Genomic DNA, 22,158 nt, shown 5'->3' on the forward strand with positions numbered 1-22,158 from the left:
TTTGGGCGTAATAATATATTTGCGTATTGTTATAATTGTGATGTCACTGTTGTAAATGACGTCATTAGTTTGTAGAACTAAAAAAAAAAAAAAAGCTAAAAAAAAATAATAAAAAATTCAAATCGTTTATCTTTTAACAAAAAAACGATTCAATTCTGATCAAAACATCGTTGTTTTGGAGCTAGGTTGTTTATTTATGTATTTTAAAAATTATTTATTGTTATTGGTGTTTTAAAAAATATATATCATTGTTATTTTATTATTATTAAGCCCTATTTTTTTTTATTTTTTTTTTTGGGGGGGGGTTGTGGGGGAATAATGGATTATCCCCTTTATATGTTCCTCTTTTATTCTTTATACATTTAGAAAATTGTGTAGAACTATTCAAAGTGGTAAAGCGCTCTCCTGGTATGCGGTCGGTTTGGGATCGATCCCCTTCGGTGGGACCAGTTCTAGTCAGTGCATCCACGACTGGTATATAAAAGGTCGTGGTATGAGTTATCCTGTCTATGGAATGGTGCATATAAAAGATCCCTTGTTTCTCGTGGAACAATTTCCTGGGTTTCCTTTCTTTGACTATGTCAGAATGACCAAAATTAATATTTATATTCAACAGTCAATGAATAACAATTTATTGTGCTCTAGCGCACAGGCACTTATGGGCGTACATGGGGGGGGGGGTTCGATGGGTTCGACCGAAACCCCCCCCCCAAATCGCTTTTTTTATAATTTAATATATCTGACATTGATATCTGACATTATTATATTTACTCAACATAGAAATATATGCCCAATATCTCTGCAATCTATTTTGGAACCCCCTTTTTCAAAACTCAACATAGAAATATATGCCCAATATCTCTGCAATCTATTTTGGAACCCCCCTTTTCAAAATCCTATGTACGCCCATGGCACTTGACACAGATTAGTATAAATGAATAATAATAAAATAAAATGCTGTATATATCGGTAAACTTGATATATTTCCGCAGTATTTTGCTCATAGCCTACTCTCTTCAAACATGACAAATTTATTGCCACTTAACGTGTATTTACATATACCAAACATTTTGATCTCTACTATATAACAGATATATATATATAGTAGGGATCGAATTTTTTGGTATATGTAAATACATGTTAAGTGGCAATACATTTGTCATGTTTGATGAGAGTGTAAGCAAAATATTGCGAAAATATTTAAAATCTACCGATATACAACACATTTTGAATTTTATTCATGTATACTAATCTGTGTCAAGTGTCTGTGCTCTAGAGGTGTCATTAAAACAAACCGGCCTCGGTGGCGTCGTTAATAAAAAAAGAGAAAAAAAAGAGAAAAAAAACGTTTAAAAGTTAAAAACGTTAATAGTAGGATAACAGAAAGTAGGCTATATTTTCGTCCATTAGTGGGCGGCAGGGGCCCGCCCCCCCCCCCCCCCAAATTTTCGATAGTTATAATTTTCATTTTTTTTACGATCCCCCTCCAAACCTCACCCAAAGTTCCCTTGGCATTCCACCTCATGTCACTATCCCCCCCCCCCGCCCCAAATGGATTTTCTGGATTCGCCACTGATGCTGGACTGACCACGCATCAGGCGAGCGCTTCGCCTATGTCCTGCCACCCGCACCCCATCCCCACCCTTTTTTAACAGTTAGAAAAATCTAATTTTGTGGGGCGTTATATATAATGGGGGAGGATGCAGGCAGTGATCATGACACTATGATTTGTATTATGTTGTGTTATGTAGCAACAGACAAAACATAAAATATAATTGTGGCGGAAGAGGTGTGATGGGGGGGGGGGGGGGGGCATGACGTATCCCATGACCACCCAACACCGGCTAGGCTGGTTGTTAGAGAATTGAAGCCAATTGATGATTCGTGCGAGGTAGAGATCCACCAATCCAGAAGCCGGAAGAAATGACACAGGCAGCTGTTACAAATCTGATGGTTGTCTAATGAGATAATTACGCGGCGAGTACGAAAATGTGTGTCAATGACATCATTCGTGTGTGGCGGGATGTAGCCCAGTGATAAAGCGCTCGCTTCGTGCGCGGTCGGTTTAGGATCGATCCCCGTCGGTGGCCCCACTGGGCTATTTCTCGTTCCAGCCAGTGCTCTACAACTGGGGTAACAAAGGCCATGTCTGTGGGATGGTGTGTATAAAAGATTCCTTGCTGCTAATCGAAAAGATCGAGTAGCCCATGAAGTGGCGACAGCGGGTTTCCTCTATATATATCTGTGTGGTCTTTTACCATATGTCTGACGCCATATAACCGTAAGTAAAATGTGTCAAGTGCGTCGTTAAATAAAACATTTTCCTTCCTTCCGTGTTTGTGACATGGCGGATATAGAGAATACTACACGAGTGGTCGTTAGATGTCATTAATCTTACAAGTTTTATTTAAAAACGAGCGAAAGCGAGATGGATATCTTTTTAAATTGTAAGTTGTAAGATATATTATATCTAATGGGCACGAATGTGGTATTATATGTTTTACACATCAAAAATAGGCCTAAATTTAAATGTATTTTCCAGATCATACTTATTTACGGCCCTAGCGCTTATCGTTAACTTTTGTGCCACAGGGAACTTCTGGACTGGTGGAAGAGACTCGGGGAGTGCTAGCGGTCCACTGGTTAGGGGACGCAATGCTTGCCTTGCCCCGGGCGCTGGCAACCCACTGCTGCGTTTAGCCAGACCGAGCAGAAGAACTATTTGATTGGTTTCCGACGTGGCCATTTGGTTTTACGTGAAGCCCATAAACCAGTCTAGCGGACGTTTTTCTGCTCAGTCTGGCTGAACGCAGACCGGTTTAACGCATATATACTCTTCAAAAGAAGAAACGCAAAACCACATTGTCGTAACATTTGGAGAATTGATTTAATTATTGAATGGCGAGTCCGATAATTACCAAATGTTGCAGGATTGTTCACAATTCACTCTAGTCCATTGTGAGTAAGTGATAGGACACACCACCAAGGTCAAGGTCATCTGGAGTCAATACCGGGTGTGGCCTCCGCGTGTGTTGACAACTGCCTGGCACCGCCTGCCTATTGAAGCAACCAGAGTACGGATGACTTCCCGGGGGATGATGGCCCACTCGGCCTGCAAGGCTGCTGCCAGCTCGGGCAGGGTCTGGGGCTGTGGTTGTCGCTGTCGGAGGCGTCGGTCCAACTCGTCCCATAGATTCTCAATTGGGTTCAAATCCGGTGATATCGATGGCCAAGGAAGGACATTAATGTTGTTGTTCTGTAGGAAAGCCGTTGTGAGACGTGCTGTGTGAGGCCTGGCGTTGTCATGTTGGAACACTGCGTTGGCTTTGGCCATAACTGGAACGATGTGTGGCCGGAGGATCTGGTCAATGTAGCCCTGTGCATTCAGGTTGCCCTGCACGTGGACCAGGTCAGTTCTGCCAGTGTGTGAGATGGCTGCCCACACCATGACACTACCCCCGCCGAATCTGTCCACTTCCTGCACGCAGTTTGCCGCATAACGTTCACCACGGCGCCTATACACGCGACATCTTCCATCATGACGTCGGAGCAGAAATCGGGACTCGTCACTGAACCACACCTGTCTCCATCGCAGTTGAGGCCATTGTCAATGAATCTGGCACCACTGCAGTCGGAGTCGACGGTGTTGTGGTGTTAAGATGACACCTCGAACTGGACGTCTGGCACGAATTCCTACCTCACGTAGGCGGTTCCGTACGGTCTGGTCGGATATCCTGCGCAAACCTGGTATTGCTGCGGCTGTGGAGGTGGCAGTAGTCAATCGTTCCCGAAGGTGGCGTACCCGGATGTAGCGGTCCTGCCCGGGGATAGTGACCCGTGGTCGACCGGATCTAGGGAGGTCACGTGTTGATCCATGTTGCTGGTAACGGTCCCACAGTCATGAGATGGTGCTTGGGGACACATGGAATGCCCTGGCAACGGCCGTTCTGGATTCGCCTGCGTCTAGTCGGCCGATGGCATTGTTTCTCTGCGGTTCACTGAGACGTGGCATGTCCTGGATTGTCAACTGTCGGCCAGATACAGAGGCCAGGCAAGCGAACACCCTGCACTTTTATACTGTCGGTGTTCATGTTGCACGTGCAGACAACGCACGTGCAGTGGTGACATGGTTTGCACGTGGCTGCGTTTTTGCGAATATTCACGTTTTGGAACTTTATTGTACAGTAGCTGCGTTTTATCGAATGTAACCGTGGGAATGTGTTTGGGACATGCAATGACCTTATATTCACAAAGCATGAACCGGTAGGAAACATAAAATCGGAGTTATAACCCATTTGTACCCTTTTGCGTTTCTTTTTTTGAAGAGTATATGTAACAGAGCAATCGATTTTGATTGTGCTTTTTTCATTGGATATCACCGGTGTTCGTGTGGGTCTGTCTGTGTGTGGGTCTGTCTGTGTGTGTGTCTCTCTCTCTCTCTCTCTCTCTGTGTGTGTGTGTGTGTGTCTCTCTCTGTGTGTGGGTGTGGCCGGTGTTTGTGTGTGTTATTATAGTTATACGTTTTTTTTTTTTAAAAACGAATCGGGCGAATGTGCAGGAGGGGATCTAGACTAGGTGACCTATAACATATAGGCTAATCGCTTCACAGTAAACCAAATGGCCACGTCGGGGGGACCAATCAAATATTTTTGTTTGTTGTTGTTAACGACATTACTGGAGCACATTGATTAATTAATCATCGGTTATTGGATGTCGAAATTTTATGGTAATTCTGACTCGTTATTAGAGAAAACCCGCTACATTTTTCCAATCAAATAGTTCGCGGATGTAATGCTAGGATCAAACTACCAACTGCCAGCACAAAGTTGGCCAACCTTTTGCTCTCACGATTTCCACGACTGTCCAGTTGCTAGTCTGAACACTCTTACAACTCTATTCTCGTTGTATAACCCATTGGTTGTTAATCTGAGCGCACGTACCCGTCGTAAGTCGGGAGTTGGGGGAAATTATGATGCAACTGTCGACTTTCTGCTGACAGTTGGTAGTCATACCCTAGCATTAGCGAAACGTTTGCTGGCTGAACTTGGGGAAGATGTTGGCAAATCGTGTTTGACGCCATCCAATTACAAATGTTGAACACACTCCACCCGCCTCCAAAACACATTTCATATTGTCTGTGTGTAGATTTACGGTAGTTAGTGCTTGGAATAGCACACATCACAGATTAAACAATTTTGTCCCATGCTCAGCCACTGGCCTTGCCAGAGACTGAGGGACGTGGGATGGACATGCCTGAACCTCTTTTGGATATAAGCACATAAATAAAGTAACAGTAACAGAGTTAATACATGCAAATTTAAACATCAATAAAAGATATAAATTATAACAAGCTAGCTCAATGATGGAAAACCATTTATTAATTACTGGGTATTATAATATGATGAAGTCACTGTGTGTCATTTTCCATTGGTCAACAGAAACAGTTACAGGACAGCTAGACCAATAATAGGGTTTACAATTCATAACATAAGGCCATTATAAATTAAATAATAGATTTTTATCCAAAGGTTTTTTAAAATGGGCGAGGAGGGTGAATTTTAAAATTTATATATATATGAAAAAAAAAATCCAGAACATTGGAAATACTACTTATCAAGTAAAAAAATAATAATGATAATAATTTCAGAAGGGGGGGGGGGGGTACAATAAAAACACCCCGGGGGTTGCCTTTATCCTCGGGGTGGTCAGGGATGAAAATCTAGGTATTTTATAATGTGCACCTACCGGCTGGATCTAGTGGGAATTTCACTATTAGCTCAGTTGATAAAGCACCGAGAGTCTGTGGTTCGAATCCCCTCAGTGAAGGTTGATTTTTATCTGTTATAATAATATTTTGGGAAAATTTGTTTGTACGACATCACAATTTAACCCTTTCAACCAGGTGTGATTCTGCTTTCGAACTGACAACCTCGAATTTATCAATTGTAGTACAGTTCAGAAACTGTCCGGTGAAATGTTGAGTTCAGACCCACATGAATCAGTGGGACCGAGAAGTGTGTGTGTGGGGGGGGGGGGGGGGGGGGGGGCCTGTACTACCCCACTTGAGAACAAAAATATACTCTCCTTTTTTGTACTACTCTATATAAAAGTAAAGGTAAAACAAAATATGGCTTATGTCCCCCTACTATGGAGGCTGTGACACACCACTGGAGGAGGTGCCCACCCAACCTCCCACCTCACCCCTCAACTCCAGATCCTATAGGCCTGGATTTTTTTAATGGATGAATGAAACATGTACTGGCAGCATGGTCATCATTATTATTATTTTAAAGTTTATTGACATTCTAATAATTTAAAGGTTTTGCGAAAATATCTTCATATTTTTTCTCACAAATTTCTAATAGAGGCTATATCTGGAGTGTGGGGCACAATCTTTAGCATTGTCTTTAGTAGTCTTTAGTGGTGGTGGGGGATGCACAAGCAACATTTGAATCTTTATGGGTAAAAAAAAATATTTCAGTCCCTGACCCCAGGTCCTATGAGCATACAGCATGTTTCTTCTCTAAAATCTTTATATTAAGCACATTTATAGTTATTACAACAATAAACATTCATAAAAAAAAATATATTCTTTAAATAGTGGAAAAGGCAAGATGTCAGTATTATACCAATAAAAATAAAATATTGTTAACAAATAAATGGCAATGGCAAGGCAAGATGCTAGGACAAAATTATTTTAACAAGCACTATCAAAAATATACCCACACATAATTTTTTAAATGCAAGCAACTGTTCATCTTCAACTAGATTAGACAGTATAATGCTTTGGTGTAGGCCTACATACCATGTTTGGAGTTATGTACTCAGAGGGCCAGTTATATATATTAATTGGGGTGGGTCAGTCGGCAGAATTAGATGGGACAATCTTCAGAGTTGGGGGGAGGGGGAGCAATGGCAGAGAAGGTAACACCACACAATGAGCACAGGTTTCTGGTGCTGATTATTATAGCGAGTACAACAAAAATAATATACAGTAAAACCCCTCTAAACCGGACACCTTTGGAACCAAGACAAATGTCCTGTTTTTAGAGGGATCCGTTTAGAGAGGTTCAGTTCTGTCTTGGTTTTTAAAAAGAGACTGTAAAACGTCCAGTTTTGAGGGAATTCCAGATTACAGAGGGTCCAGTTTTGAGAGGTTTTACTGTATATATATATATATAATTATTTTTCAGAAACAGTTTCTGAAGGGTTCCCATGCAGACACGAACCGACAAAGTGTTTCCCATGAAATGTGAAATCCTATGGCCTGCTAAATCATCCACTGCAAAATGTTCATTATGGTACAGGATTAGTCAATCTCCCCCCCCCCCCCCACCTGACCCCCACCAAGACACCTAGATCCATCACTGCAAAATGTTCTTGATTTAACAGGTTTAGTCAAATAGTCTTCCACACCTCACCCCCATCACACATAGATCCTCCACTGCTGTATGTTCTTGATTTAACATGACTAGTCCAATAAGAAGATCAGGGTTGTTGGTGGTGTGTTTAGTATTACTGTTTTGTCAAATAGTTGCACACACGCACACACACACACACACACACACATATCCCCCACCCCACACATTCCCACCCCCATCAACATGCCTAGATCCTCCACTGCTATAAGTTCTTGATTGTACAGGATTAGTCCAATAAGAAGATCGGGGATTTTGGTGTTGTTTTTAGTGATACTCATTGTTTTATTTAATAGTCACATACACACCCACCCACCCCACCCCTGCCAACCCCACCAACATCCTCCACTGCAGTACATTCTTGATTAGTCAAATAAGAAGATCTGGTTGTTGGTGTTGAGTTTACTGATACTCATTTTGTTAAATAGTCACACTCCCACCCCCGTCAACATGCCTAGATCCTCCACTGTACATTCTTGATTAGTCAAATAAGAAGATCACAGATATTGGTGTTGAGTTTAGCATTACTGTATGTTCTTGATTTAACAGGATTAGTCCAATAAGAAGATCAGGGTTGTTGGTGTTGTGTTTAGCATTACTCACCGTTTTGTCAAATAGTCGCACACACACACACACACACACATATCCCCCACCCCACACATTCCCATCCCCATCAACATGCCTAGATCCTCCACTGCTATAAGTTCTTGATTGTACAGGATTAGTCCAATAAGAAGATCGGGGATGTTGGTGTTGTTTTTAGTGATACTCATTGTTTTGTTTAATAGTCACATACACACCCACCCACCCCACCCCTGCCAACCCCACCAACATCCTCCACTGCAGTGCATTCTTGATTAGTCAAATAAAAAGATCAGGTTGTTGGTGTTGAGTTTACTGATACTCATTGTTTTGTTAAATAGTCAAACACCCCCCCCCCCCCCCCCCCCCCCGTCAACATGCCTAGATCCTCCACTGCTGTACATTCTTGATTGTACAGAATTAGTTAACTAAGACGGGGATGTTGGTGTTGTATTTATCGATACTCATTCTTTTGTCAAATGGTCACACACCCACCCACCCCACAAATATGCCTAGATCCTCCACTGCTGTATGTTCTTGATTGTCCAGGATTAGTCTAATAAGAAGATCAGGGTTTCTGGTGTTGTGTTTAGCTTAGCTTCTTTATTCGTCTCAGCTGGATGTAGGCCAAGATGAAGGTTATAACTACAAAACCCAAAAGGGCCACTTCCTTCTGCCAGAGATCCCAGGTGGTTGCGTACTGGATACCCTGTGTATCCATATACTGATTTCCAGATGTGCTGAAAATAAAATTGTAGGATGTGATACAATATAATCTGTCATATGTTAATTTGGTAAAGCGCTGGCTTGATGCGCAGTCGTTCTGGGATCAATCTCCATCGGTGGGCCCATTGGGCTATTACTTGTTCCAGCCAGTGCACCGTGACTGGTATATCAAAGGCTGTGATATGTGCTATCCTGTTTGTTAATATGTGGGATGGTGCATATAAAAGATCCTTTGCTACTAATGGAAAAATGTAGCAGGTTTCCTCTCTAGTTGTTAGTTGGTTAGTGGTTAGTGAGAGAGAGAAGAGGGTGTAGTGGCCTTACACCTATCCATTGATCCTTAAGAACTTGCTCTGGGTTAGAGCCGATAACGGGCTGTGAACCCTGTACTTACCAGCCTGTAGTCTGGTGGCTTAACCACTGCGCTACCAAGGCCAGTCGCCTGTGTATTAATACAATTCTGATTAATTATTTATATGCATGTTCACTAGCTAACTGCTGAACATAAGTTACGTAACCCCTGTATGTTTAGACACAAAGATAAACTCACCAGTTGGTTCCGGTACAGAACATTTGATCCTTTAGTTCATTGATTGTCAGTGCCTATAAAGAAAAAATGTTTCTGATCATATCAAGGTGTATTCTTTTATTATATATAATACTACTCAAAAGAATTTAAGGGTCAGACGATATTTTCGACATTATTTTCTGAATATCAATTATATTAGCTAGACCATAATGTCATGCATGGTATTGTTCCATTTTGACGAAAGTGGGTCTAAGCAACCCATAAATGAATTAAAATCCACTGTCATTGACACTGTCGACTAGTTATAATGGCGAAAACATTTGCACGTAAATTAGGGCGAAAGCGAAAGGTCTGCTAAATGCCTATAACTTGCTTTTTCACAAAGCGCTTCATTTGCACACTTTGCACGTGTATTCCATGTTCCCAATGCTGAATTTCCGTATAACTGGAGCTTGCGTTCGTGTACGGTGCACACTCCAAATTCGACAATGGTACGACTTCAACTGACTATCGAAGATCGAGGAAGGGCTATTGCTTGGCTTCAGGATGGCAATACGCAAACAAATGTTGCTCTGAGACTTGGTGTCAGTCAGAGTGTCGTTGGCCGACTGTGGCAACAGTACCAAGCAACGAATTCTGTTCAAAATCGTCCACGTTCGGGAAGACCCCGAAGCACTACAAATAGAGAGGACCGCTACATCACCAATATGGCTCTACGTCAACGCACAACCACTGCACGCCGATTACCTGACAATCTGCAGACTGCGACTGGAACTCGAGTGTCTGATCAAACCATACACAATCGTCTGAGAGCCAATAATCTACGCTGCCGTCGACAGGCTGTTCGACCACCACTCCTACCACATCACAGAACGGCCAGACGTCACTGGTGCACGCTTCATCTGCGGTGGCAACGTGTTCAGTGGGGTCGAGTGATGTTCAATGATGAGTCCAGGTTTAGTCTCCAGTTCAACGACGGTCGGGTTCGTGTCTACAGACGTCCTGGGGAGCGCTTCGCTGACGTTAACGTTAGACAACGTCACCGGTTTGGTGGTGGCAGCGTCATGGTGTGGGGCGGCATTTCTATCCACCACAGGACCCTCCTCTATGTGGTGGACGGCAATCTGAATGGAATCCGCTATCTGAATGAGATTATCCGGCCGTTGGTTCTCCCAGGCCTTCAGCAGATTGGCGGCGGGGCAGTTCTGCAGGATGACAATGCCAGACCCCACCGCGCCAGGGTGGTAACGGACTTTCTCAGACAACAAGGTATCGCCAGGATGGATTGGCAAGCATATTCGCCTGACTTGGCCCCAATAGAGAACGCCTGGGACGAATTAGGCAGGAGAATTCGGGATAACCATGCCCCTCCGGCCAACCTTCATGATCTGGGTCAACTTCTTATGGCAGAGTGGCAGGCCATTCCCCAAGAGTTCTTCAGACGTCTGATCAACAGCACGAGGCAACGATGTGTCGAGTGAATTCGCGCCAGGGGTGGATTCACACACTATTAAACGAATGTTCTAATGTGTAAAATCCATGTTTGACAACCTTCAACTTTTGACAGCATGTCATGTGACTTTCTTGTATACAGTGACGTTTATTTGTGGTTTTTTGTAAATATGGAACAATAAATTAAATTTTGGGTGTAGTTTACATCATCAATCTAATACACTCTGAAACTTATTTGGTTATAAATTTTTTACCCTTAAATTCTTTTGAGTAGTATATATGCTTTAAGCACTAATTACTGCATTTTTGTTTTCTTAATAAAAAATTGAATCTTTATCATCAAGTATAATAAGTTATGACAATAGCCTCTGTCAAGTATACCTGTTATTTTGAGGAAAACCCCACCTACATTTACAACTAGTTATTTGCAAAACAAAATGTAACACAACCTGACAAAGTTATATACAAAATTTCATTTCAGTACCTTCAGGCAAAACAAATGTTGAATTTTTCTTTTTTCATAGCTAAGTTTAAGGGCCATAACTCTGTCAAAAATGTATAAATCACCATAAAAGTCAAACGTGATCTGTAACAGTACATGATAAAGTTATACACATTTTTTTAGTTCAATGTCTCAAAACATTGTGAATAAACTCATATGGAAAACTATATATGGGACAGATGGATGGACAGACAACAGACAGACAGAAAGACCAGAGCCAGTTTAAGGATCCACGGGGCCTGTAGCACAAATAACAGCGGGACCCCCTTCCCAGGATATATATTTTGCAACCCCTTGGGGAGAGGGGAAAAATAAATGTACACATCACTGCAGGGCCCCTTGAAGAGCGGGACCCGTAGCCACATGCTACAAGGATAAACCGGCTCTGAGAAGGATGGAAATGACAACTTTAGTATCTTCTGGTTGGATTGGTAGGGGGCTAATAACAGGCATGTTAAACATCACAAGGATGGCAATGACAACTTTAGTATCTTCTGGTTGGACCGGTAGGGGGCTAATAACAGGCATGTTAAACATCACAAGGATGGCAATGACAACTTTAGTATCTTCTGGTTGGACCGGTAGGCGGCTAATAACAGGCATGTTAAACATCACAAGGATGGAAATGACAACTTTAGTATCTTCTGGTTGGACTGGTAGGGGGCTAATAACATCTTCTGGTTGGACCGGTAGGGGGCTAATAACAGGCATGTTAAACATCACAAGGATGGAAATGACAACTTTAGTATCTTCTGGTTGGACTGGTAGGGGGCTAATAACATCTTCTGGTTGGACTGGTAGGGGGCTAATAACATCTTCTGGTTGGACCGGTAGGGGGCTAATAACAGGCATGTTAAACATCACAAGGATGGAAATGACAACTTTAGTATCTTCTGGTTGGACTGGTAGGGGGCTAATAACATCTTCTGGTTGGACCGGTAGGGGGCTAATAACAGGCATGTTAAACATCACAAGGATGGAAATGACAACTTTAGTATCTTCTGGTTGGACTGGTAGGGGGCTAATAACATCTTCTGGTTGGACCGGTAGGGGCTAATAACAGGCATGTTAAACATCACAAGGATGGAAATGACAACTTTAGTATCTTCTGGTTGGACCGGTAGGGGGCTAATAACAGGCATGATAAACATCACAAGGATGGAAATGACAACTTTAGTATCTTCTGGTTGGACCGGTAGGGGGCTAATAACAGGCATGTTAAACATCACAAGGATGGAAATGACAACTTTAGTATCTTCTGGTTGGATGGAAGGGGCTAATAACATCTTCTGGTTGGACCGGTAGGGGGCTAATAACAGGCATGATAAACATCACAAGGATGGAAATGACAACTTTAGTATCTTCTGGTTGGATCGGTAGGGGGATAATAACAGGCATGATAAACATCACAAGGATGGAAATGACAACTTTAGTATCTTCTGGTTGGATCGGTAGGGGGATAATAACAGGCATGATAAACATCAAAAGGACGGAAATGACAACTTTAGTATCTTCTGGTTGGACCGGTAGGGGGCTAATAACAGGCATGATAAACATCACAAGGATGGAAATGACAACTTTAGTATCTTCTGGTTGGATCGGTAGGAGGCTAATAACATCTTCTGGTTGGACCGGTAGGGGGCTAATAACAGGCATGTTAAACATCACAAGGATGGAAATGACAACTTTAGTATCTTCTGGTTGGATCGGTAGGGGGATAATAACAGGCATGTTAAACATCACAAGGACGGAAATGACAACTTTAGTATCTTCTGGTTGGACCGGTAGGGGGCTAATAACAGGCATGTTAAACATCACAAGGATGGAAATGACAACTTTAGTATCTTCTGGTTGGACCGGTAGGGGGCTAATAACAGGCATGTTAAACATCACAAGGATGGAAATGACAACTTTAGTATCTTCTGGTTGGACTGGTAGGGGGCTAATAACATCTTCTGGTTGGACCGGTAGGGGGCTAATAACAGGCATGTTAAACATCACAAGGATGGAAATGACAACTTTAGTATCTTCTGGTTGGACCGGTAGGGGGCTAATAACAGGCATGATAAACATCACAAGGATGGAAATGACAACTTTAGTATCTTCTGGTTGAACCGGTAGGGGGCTAATAACTGGCATGTTAAACATCACAAGGACGGAAATGACAACTTTAGTATCTTCTGGTTGGATCGGTAGGGGGATAATAACAGGCATGATAAACATCACAAGGATGGAAATGACAACTTTAGTATCTTCTGGTTGGATCGGTAGGGGGATAATAACAGGCATGATAAACATCAAAAGGACGGAAATGACAACTTTAGTATCTTCTGGTTGGACCGGTAGGGGGCTAATAACAGGCATGATAAACATCACAAGGATGGAAATGACAACTTTAGTATCTTCTGGTTGGATCGGTAGGAGGCTAATAACATCTTCTGGTTGGACCGGTAGGGGGCTAATAACAGGCATGTTAAACATCACAAGGATGGAAATGACAACTTTAGTATCTTCTGGTTGGATCGGTAGGGGGATAATAACAGGCATGTTAAACATCACAAGGACGGAAATGACAACTTTAGTATCTTCTGGTTGGACCGGTAGGGGGCTAATAACAGGCATGTTAAACATCACAAGGATGGAAATGACAACTTTAGTATCTTCTGGTTGGACCGGTAGGGGGCTAATAACAGGCATGTTAAACATCACAAGGATGGAAATGACAACTTTAGTATCTTCTGGTTGGATCGGTAGGGGGCTAATAACATCTTCTGGTTGGATCGGTAGGGGGCTAATAACAGGCATGATAAACATCACAAGGATGGAAATGACAACTTTAGTATCTTCTGGTTGGATCGGTAGGGGGCTAATAACAGGCATGTTAAACATCACCAAATTTTTAGATACTCAATAAAATTAATTAAGGGCCAGTCAACCTTTTTTGGTCATTATTATTATTATTATATCATATGTTTTAGAGTTTACTTGTTTTGTTTAACGACACCACTAGAGCACATTGATTTATTAATCATCGGCTATTGGATGTCAAACATATGGTAATTTTGACACAGTCATAGATAGGAAACCCGCTACATTTTTCCATTAGTAGCAAAGGATCTTTTATATGCACCATCACACAGACACGAATAGCACATTCCATGGCCTTTTGATAAACCTGTCATGGTGCACTGGCTGGAACGAGAAATAGCCCAATGGGCTCAACAACGGGGACCGATCCTAGATCGACCACACATCAGGTATGTGCTTTACCACTGGGCTACGTCCCGCCCCCTTGTATCAGTTTTAGATGTACTCAGTATTGAAAACGAAACTCACATCCACGCTGTATCTAATAACACTAAACCACTTGATCCAGCTGATCCAGTCACTGAGGTCATTCAGATTACGTAGCAAGCCTCCAAACAACTGAAAGAAAAACTTTTAGTTATTTTCAATAACAATAAAAAAAAGTAACTTTTAAAAAATAATAAAACTGTTTAAAATAATTCTGCTACACCTCCAATTAAAATGTATTGCCTCAATTGTTTGAAATTTTTATAAATTATGAATTACATCATTTTTCCAATTGAAATTGCATGAAAAAGTATTAAAGTAGCAACCCCTGCAATTCTCCACAGCAATCAGCAATGCTGTGGAGATTGCCGTGGAGTTTTAAATTCTCCACAGCAATCAGCAATGCTGTGGAGACTGCCGTGGAGTTTTAAATTCTCCGATCAGCAATGCTGTGGAGATTGCCGTGGAGTTTTAAATTCTCCACAGCAATCAGCAATCAGCAATGCTGTGGAGATTGCCGTGGAGTTTTAAATTCTCCAATCAGCAATGCTGTGGAGATTGCCGTGGAGTTTTAAATTCTCCAATCAGCAATGCTGTGGAGATTGCCGTGGAGTTTTAAATTCTCCACAGCACTTTTTTGCCTGAACCATATTCAGGTTTTTTTTCAATGACGTGTTTCTTTGCCGTGGACATTTTCTTAATTGCAGTTGAAATAGTACCCACAACTGGTGTAACAAAGACTGTGGTATGTACTATTCTATTTTTGGGATAGACATATAAAAATATACCTTGCTGCTAATAAAAAAAAAAGAGTACCCTATGACCTGGCAACAGCAGGTTTCCTCTTACATTATCTGTATGGTCTTTAACAATAATTTGTCTGACACCACATAATCATAAATACAAATGTTTCTTACTGTATCATTAAATAAAACATTTCTTCCTTCCTTCAAGTGCTACTCAAAGGAATTGACATGAACTGATATGGACAGTTACAAAAAAGTATGTTTTATCATCCATTAAAAGCTTTTGTAGGAAATATCGCTGGCACTATAATTTGCGATATATATCACTTCTTATAATCTTGATTGGTCAAATTTTAATCACAAGACAATGTTTTGTTATGTCACTGTGTTTGTTTCAGCGCTAAACCTACCATTAGTGATGTCATGCCACTGCCGTTCTGCTAGTTAACGTGTCTACTGCCGACATTCAACCCATATTACTGACATTGTTTACAACTGTCGCAAATGAAAAGAATGATAATGGATGATAAAAAGAATACCCCCCTCGTGTCTTGTGATATCATAATTTATCAGCACTCGTTGATAAAAGTATAAAATCCTCGGCAAGCCTCAGATTTCATACTTTTATCAACTCGTGCTGATAAATTATGATATCACAAGACACTAGGGAAGTATCCTCTATTTATTTAACACCACTAGAGAATATTAATTTATTAATCATCAGCTATTGGATGTCAAACATTTGGTAATTTGTGACTTGTAGTCTTATAGGAAACCTGCTACATTTTTCCATCATGCACCATCACATAAACAGGATAGCATATACCATGGCCTTTGGTATACTAGTGGTCTTGCACTGGCTAGAACGAGAAATAGTCCAATGGGCCAACCGATGGAGATCGATCCTAGGCCGACTGCTTTACAACTGGGCTACTTCCCAACATTGAATCTTGACAGTATAACAGAACTTACCATCATAATTACGAATGACATGGAAATACCAAGATTGGCAATGGCAAAGACTCTGACACCGGCACTGATGGCAAAAGCAATACCAGATGCTGCTAGAGTTGTGAAAAAGATATTCATGGTGAAGAACAGGTATTTCGTAACAGACGGTTGAAAACCTAAAACAAATAAAACAAAATCATGTTTAGATATTTTTTTCTGAAATGGAGAGGGTAGCAATATCCTTTTTTTTGTTATAACCATCAGTTAGATACTACTTATCAATCAACTGTTATTAGAAACTGCTTACCAATCAACTGTTATTAGAAACTGCTTACCAATCAACTGTTGTTAGAAACTGCTTACCAATCAACTGTTGTATTATACCGCTTACCAATCAACTGTTGTTAGATTCTGCTTACCAATCAACTGTTGTCAGATTCTGCTTACAATCAGATGTTGTTAGATACTGCTTACCAATCAATTGTTGTTAGATAATACTTACCAATCAACTGTTGTTAGATACTGCTTACCAATCAATTGTTGCATTATACTGCTTACCAATCAACTGTTGTTAGATATTGCTTACCAATCAACTGTTATTACAAACTGCTTACCAATCAACTGTTGTTAGATACAGCTTACCAATCAACTGTTGTCAGATACTGCTTACCAATGAACTGTTGTCAGATACTGCTTACCAATCAACTGTTGTTAGATATTACTTACCAATCAACTGTTGTTAGATGCTGCTTACCAATCAACTGTTAGATACTGCTTACCAATCAACTGTTGTTAGATACTGCTTACCAATCAACTGTTGTCAGATACTGATTACCAATCAACTGTTGTTAGATACTGCTTACCAATCAACTGTTGTTAAATACTGCTAACCAATCAATTGTTGTATTATACTGCTTACCAATCAACTGTTGTTAGATTCTGCTTACCAATCAACTGTTGTCAGATACTGCTTACAACCAGCTGTTGTTAGATACTGCTTACCAATCAATTGTTGTTAGATAATGCTTACCAATCAATTGCTGCATTATACTGCTTACCAATCAACTGTTGTTAGATATTGCTTACCAATCAACTGTTGTTAGATTCTGCTTACCTATCAACTGTTGTCAGATTCTGCTTACAATCAGATGTTGTTAGATACTGCTTACCAATCAATTGTTGTTAGATAATACTTACCAATCAACTGTTGTTAGATACTGCTTAACAATCAATTGTTGCATTATACTGCTTACCAATCAACTGTTGTTAGATATTGCTTACCAATCAACTGTTATTACAAACTGCTTACCAATCAACTGTTGTTAGATACAGCTTACCAATCAACTGTTCTCAGATACTGCTTACCAATGAACTGTTGTCAGATACTGCTTACCAATCAACTATTGTTAGATATTACTTACCAATCAACTGTTGTTACATACTGCTTACCAATCAACTGTTGTTAGATGCTGCTTACCAATCAACTGCTGTTAGATACTGCTTACCAATCAAATGTTGTTAGATACTGCTTACCAATCAACTGTTGTCAGATACTGCTTACCAATCAACTGTTATTACAAACTGCTTACCAATCAACTGTTGTCAGATACTGCTTACCAATCAACTGTTGTCAGATACTGCTAACCAATCAATTGTTGTATTATACCGCTTACCAATCAACTGTTAGATTCTGCTTACCAATCAACTGTTGTCAGATACTGCTTACCAATCAACTGTTGTTAGATGCTGCTTACCAATCAACTGCTGTTAGATACTGCTTACCAATCAACTGTTATTACAAACTGCTTACCAATCAACTGTTGTCAGATACTGCTTACCAATCAACTGTTGTCAGATACTGCTAACCAATCAATTGTTGTATTATACCGCTTACCAATCAACTGTTAGATTCTGCTTACTAATCAACTGTTGTTAGATATTACTTACAAAACAACTGTTGTTACATACTGCTTACCAATCAACTGTTGTTAGATGCTGCTTACCAATCAACTGCTGTTAGATACTGCTTACTAATCAACTGTTGTCAGATACTGCTTACCAATCAACTGTTATTACAAACTGCTTACCAATCAACTGTTGTCAGATACTGCTTACCAATCAACTGTTGTCAGATACTGCTAACCAATCAATTGTTGTATTATAACGCTTACCAATCAACTGTTAGATTCTGCTTACCAATCAACTGTTGTCAGATGTTGATTACCAATCAACTGTTATTACAAACTGCTTACCAATCAACTGTTGTTACATACTGCTTACCAATCAACTGTTGTCAGATACTGCTTACCAATCAAATGTTGTCAGATACTGCTTACCAATCAACTGTTGTTAGATATTACTTACCAATCAACTGTTGTTACATACTGCTTACCAATCAACTGTTGTTAGATGCTGCTTACCAATCAACTGTTGTTAGATACTGCTTACCAATCAACTGTTGTTAGATACTGCTTACCAATCAACTGTTGTTAAATACTGCTAATCAAATTATTGTTGTATTATACCACTTACCAATCAACTGTTGTTAGATTCTGCTTACCAATCAACTGTTGTCAGATACTGCTTACCAATCAACTGTTGTTACATACTGCTTACTAATCAGCTGTTGTTAGATACTGCTTACCAATCAGCTGTTGTTAGATACTGCTTACCAATCAGCTGTTGTTAGATACTGTTTACCAATCAACTGTTGTTAGATACTGCTTACCAATCAACTGTTGTTAGATACTGCTTACCAATCATTGTTGTTAGATACTGCTTACCAATCAGCTGTTGTTAGATACTGCTAAGCAATCAATTGTTGTTAGATAATGCTTAGGTCTCACTACAGAGATGCCATCTGCCATTGAAACCCATGTTAAATTGCCGAACTTCAAACGAAGATTGCCAATAGAACGGGTTCTCGTTGGCACTAACAACATACACCATTGCGAACATACATTATATAAGCATTTATTTTCACTCCAAAATTGAGAACATTTCCGTCTGTTTTTTGCTATATGACCGCATCTGGCTGTAATACCGGTCCGAACAGGTGGTTCATTAACCGATTCACTCCGGCTGTCACTTGCGCTATATACCCATGTCCCAAAAGTCGATGCACAATACTACAAAATAACATGGGCAAAATACAGCCAGAAGGCTTACCATTAAACATACATATTATTTTAATTCTTCACTATTTCCTAGAAGTGAATATGTGAACCATAACATGTGTCACAATTAAGAACTATAGTGATGAATGAACTCTCACCCGGAAGTGATCTGTGTAGTGAGACCTAACCCGTAGAGTGTTGCAGATGTGTATGGTCTCACTACACAGATGTCATCTGCCATTGAAATCCATGTTAAATTGCCGAACTTCAAACGAAGATTGCCAATAGAACGGGTTCTCGTTGGCACCAACAAGATACACCATTGCGAACATACATTATATAAGCATTTATTTTCACTCCAAAATTGAGAACATTTCAGTCTGGGTTTTTTTATATGACCGCATCTGGCTGTAGTACCGGTCCGAACAGGTGGTTCATTAACCGATTCACTCCGGCTGTTACTTGCGCTATATACCCATGTCCCAAAAGGTCGATGCACAATAATAAAAAATAACATGGGCAAAATACAGCCAGAAGGCTTACCATTAAACATACATATTGTTTTAATTCTTCACCATTTCCTAGAAGTGAATATGTGAACCATAACATGTGCCACAATTAGGAACTATAGTGGACCGTGATGAATGAACTCTCACCCAGAAGTGATCTGTGTAATGAGACCTTACCAATCAACTGTTGTCAGATACTGCTTACCAATCACCTGTTGTTAGATATTGCTTACCAATCAACTGTTGTTTGATACTGCTTACCAAACAACTGTTGTCAGATACTGCTTACCAATCAACTGTTGTCAGATACTGCTTACCGATCACCTGTTGTTAGATATTGCTTACCAATCACCTGTTGTCAGATAATGCTTACCAATCAACTGTTGTTAAATACTGCTTACCAATCAACTATTGTCAGATACTGCTTACGAATCAACTGTTGTTAGATACTGCTTACCAATCAACTGTTGTTAGATAATGCTTACCAATCAACTGTTGTATTATACTGCTTACCAATCAGCTGTTGTTAGATATTGCTTACCAATCAAATGATGTTAGATACTGCTTACCAATCAACTGTTGTTACAAACTGTTTACCAATCAACTGTTGTTTGATACTGCTTACCAATCAATTATTGTTAGATAATGCTTACCAATCAACTGTTGTTAGATACTCTTACCAATCAATTGTTGCATTATACTGCTTACCAATCAACTGTTGTTAGATATTGCTTACCAATCAACTGTTGTTAGATATTGCTTACCAATCAACTGTTATTAGAAACTGCTTACCAATCAACTGTTGTTAGATACTGCTTACCAATCAACTGTTATTAGAAACTGCTTACCAATCAACTGTTGTTAGATAATGCTTACCAATCAACTGTTAGATTCTGCTTACCAATCAACTGTTGTCAGATGTTGATTACCAATCAACTGTTATTACAAACTGCTTACCAATCAACTGTTGTTACATACTGCTTACCAATCAACTGTTGTTACATACTGCTTACCAATCAACTGTTGTCAGATACTGCTTACCAATCAAATGTTGTCAGATACTGCTTACCAATCAACTGTTGTTAGATATTACTTACCAATCAACTGTTGTTAGATAATGCTTACCAATCAACTGTTATTAGAAACTGCTTACCAATCAACCGTTGTTAGATACTGCTTACCAATCAGCTGTTGTTAGATGCTGCTTACCAATCAACCGTTGTTAGATACTGCTTACCAATCAGCTGTTGTTAGATGCTGCTTACCAATCAACTGTTGGTAGATGCTGCTTACCAATCAACTGTTGGTAGATGCTGCTTACCAATCAACAGTTGGTAGATACTGCTTACCAATGAACTGTTGTTACATACTGCTTACGAATCAACTGTTGTTAGATAATGCTTACCAACCATCCAGTAAACAATGGTGGAGAAACACACCACCGGAATTAGCCGCATGGGTACAACATCACAAATGACCTTTGCGAGGAAGAATGCAGAAATTCGATAGAATCCACTTGCATTTTCATGTCTGTTACAACAAAAACATAAGAGAACATACAATTAAAACTCTGTCGTATTATACCGTTTTCTAAAACCAAATTCAATTTGTCATAGGAAAACATTAAAATGCCTGTTTGTAGGTAGTACTAAACCAAATAACTTCCGGCTGGGTCAAAGTTCGAGGGGCACCCAACTTTTGATAGAGAAGTGAACACCATAAGCCCTGTGATTGGTTATAAATGTGAGTGTGTTGGTTGTAAAAAATAATAGTTTCATCTGGGTAAAAAAAAAAAATGCAATTTTATTTCATCTAGTACCAATGTGTCAAGTATCCTTGTGCTTGAAACATGTATGGGGTACCTGTAAAAAAAAGTACTCAAATTTTGTGCGGAACTAGGGTAGTCATAGACGCTATCCGTTATCTCAGAAATGAGCAGCTTGACCCCCAATTTTTTGTGATTCACTTTAAGTGTGAGGGGTGGTAGTATTTACATCCGTGGCGTTTATGTCGATTGATACTCTGCAGGTAGGAGTTTTAGCCACATATGTTACTATTGTCATCTATGGGATTTGATTTGGTAGTATACACCCTGTAGGTGTATCAGTGAATACAGTAAAGGAAATCATGACAACGAGACCAGGCCCCGTGCTTATAAACCTTAAAGTCTAGACTTTAATAAAGTCCAGACTTTAATGCCAATTCAAATAGCATTACGTTAAAGTCTGGACTTTATTAAAGTCTAGACTTTAAGTTTTATAAGCACGGGGCCAGAAGTGGGGTATAAGTATGATTATTACCCCAGCGGGCACTCAGGACCGGGAAAATAAAAA

The 22,158-nt window shown here is 40.2% G+C and overlaps 1 protein-coding gene across 1 annotated transcript in view; it reads right to left on the bottom strand.

The window, feature by feature from the left end:
* Nucleotides 1–5,359: 5,359 nt before the first annotated feature.
* The window catches only part of LOC121379757 (broad substrate specificity ATP-binding cassette transporter ABCG2-like), a 52,857-nt gene continuing 36,058 nt past the window's right edge, over nt 5,360–22,158 (bottom strand). Inside the window, exons 13-17 of the mRNA XM_041508405.1 lie at nt 21,231–21,355; nt 16,222–16,376; nt 14,546–14,635; nt 9,277–9,329; nt 5,360–8,740 (exon numbers count right to left, since the gene is read on the bottom strand). Of these exons, the coding sequence (XP_041364339.1) occupies nt 8,590–8,740; nt 9,277–9,329; nt 14,546–14,635; nt 16,222–16,376; nt 21,231–21,355 (574 nt within the window). The 3' untranslated portion in view covers nt 5,360–8,589. The remainder of the gene's footprint in view (nt 8,741–9,276; nt 9,330–14,545; nt 14,636–16,221; nt 16,377–21,230; nt 21,356–22,158) is intronic.

Source organism: Gigantopelta aegis, chromosome 8 (genome assembly GCF_016097555.1).
Source record: "Gigantopelta aegis isolate Gae_Host chromosome 8, Gae_host_genome, whole genome shotgun sequence".
Classification (NCBI taxonomy): Eukaryota; Metazoa; Mollusca; class Gastropoda; order Neomphalida; family Peltospiridae; genus Gigantopelta; species Gigantopelta aegis.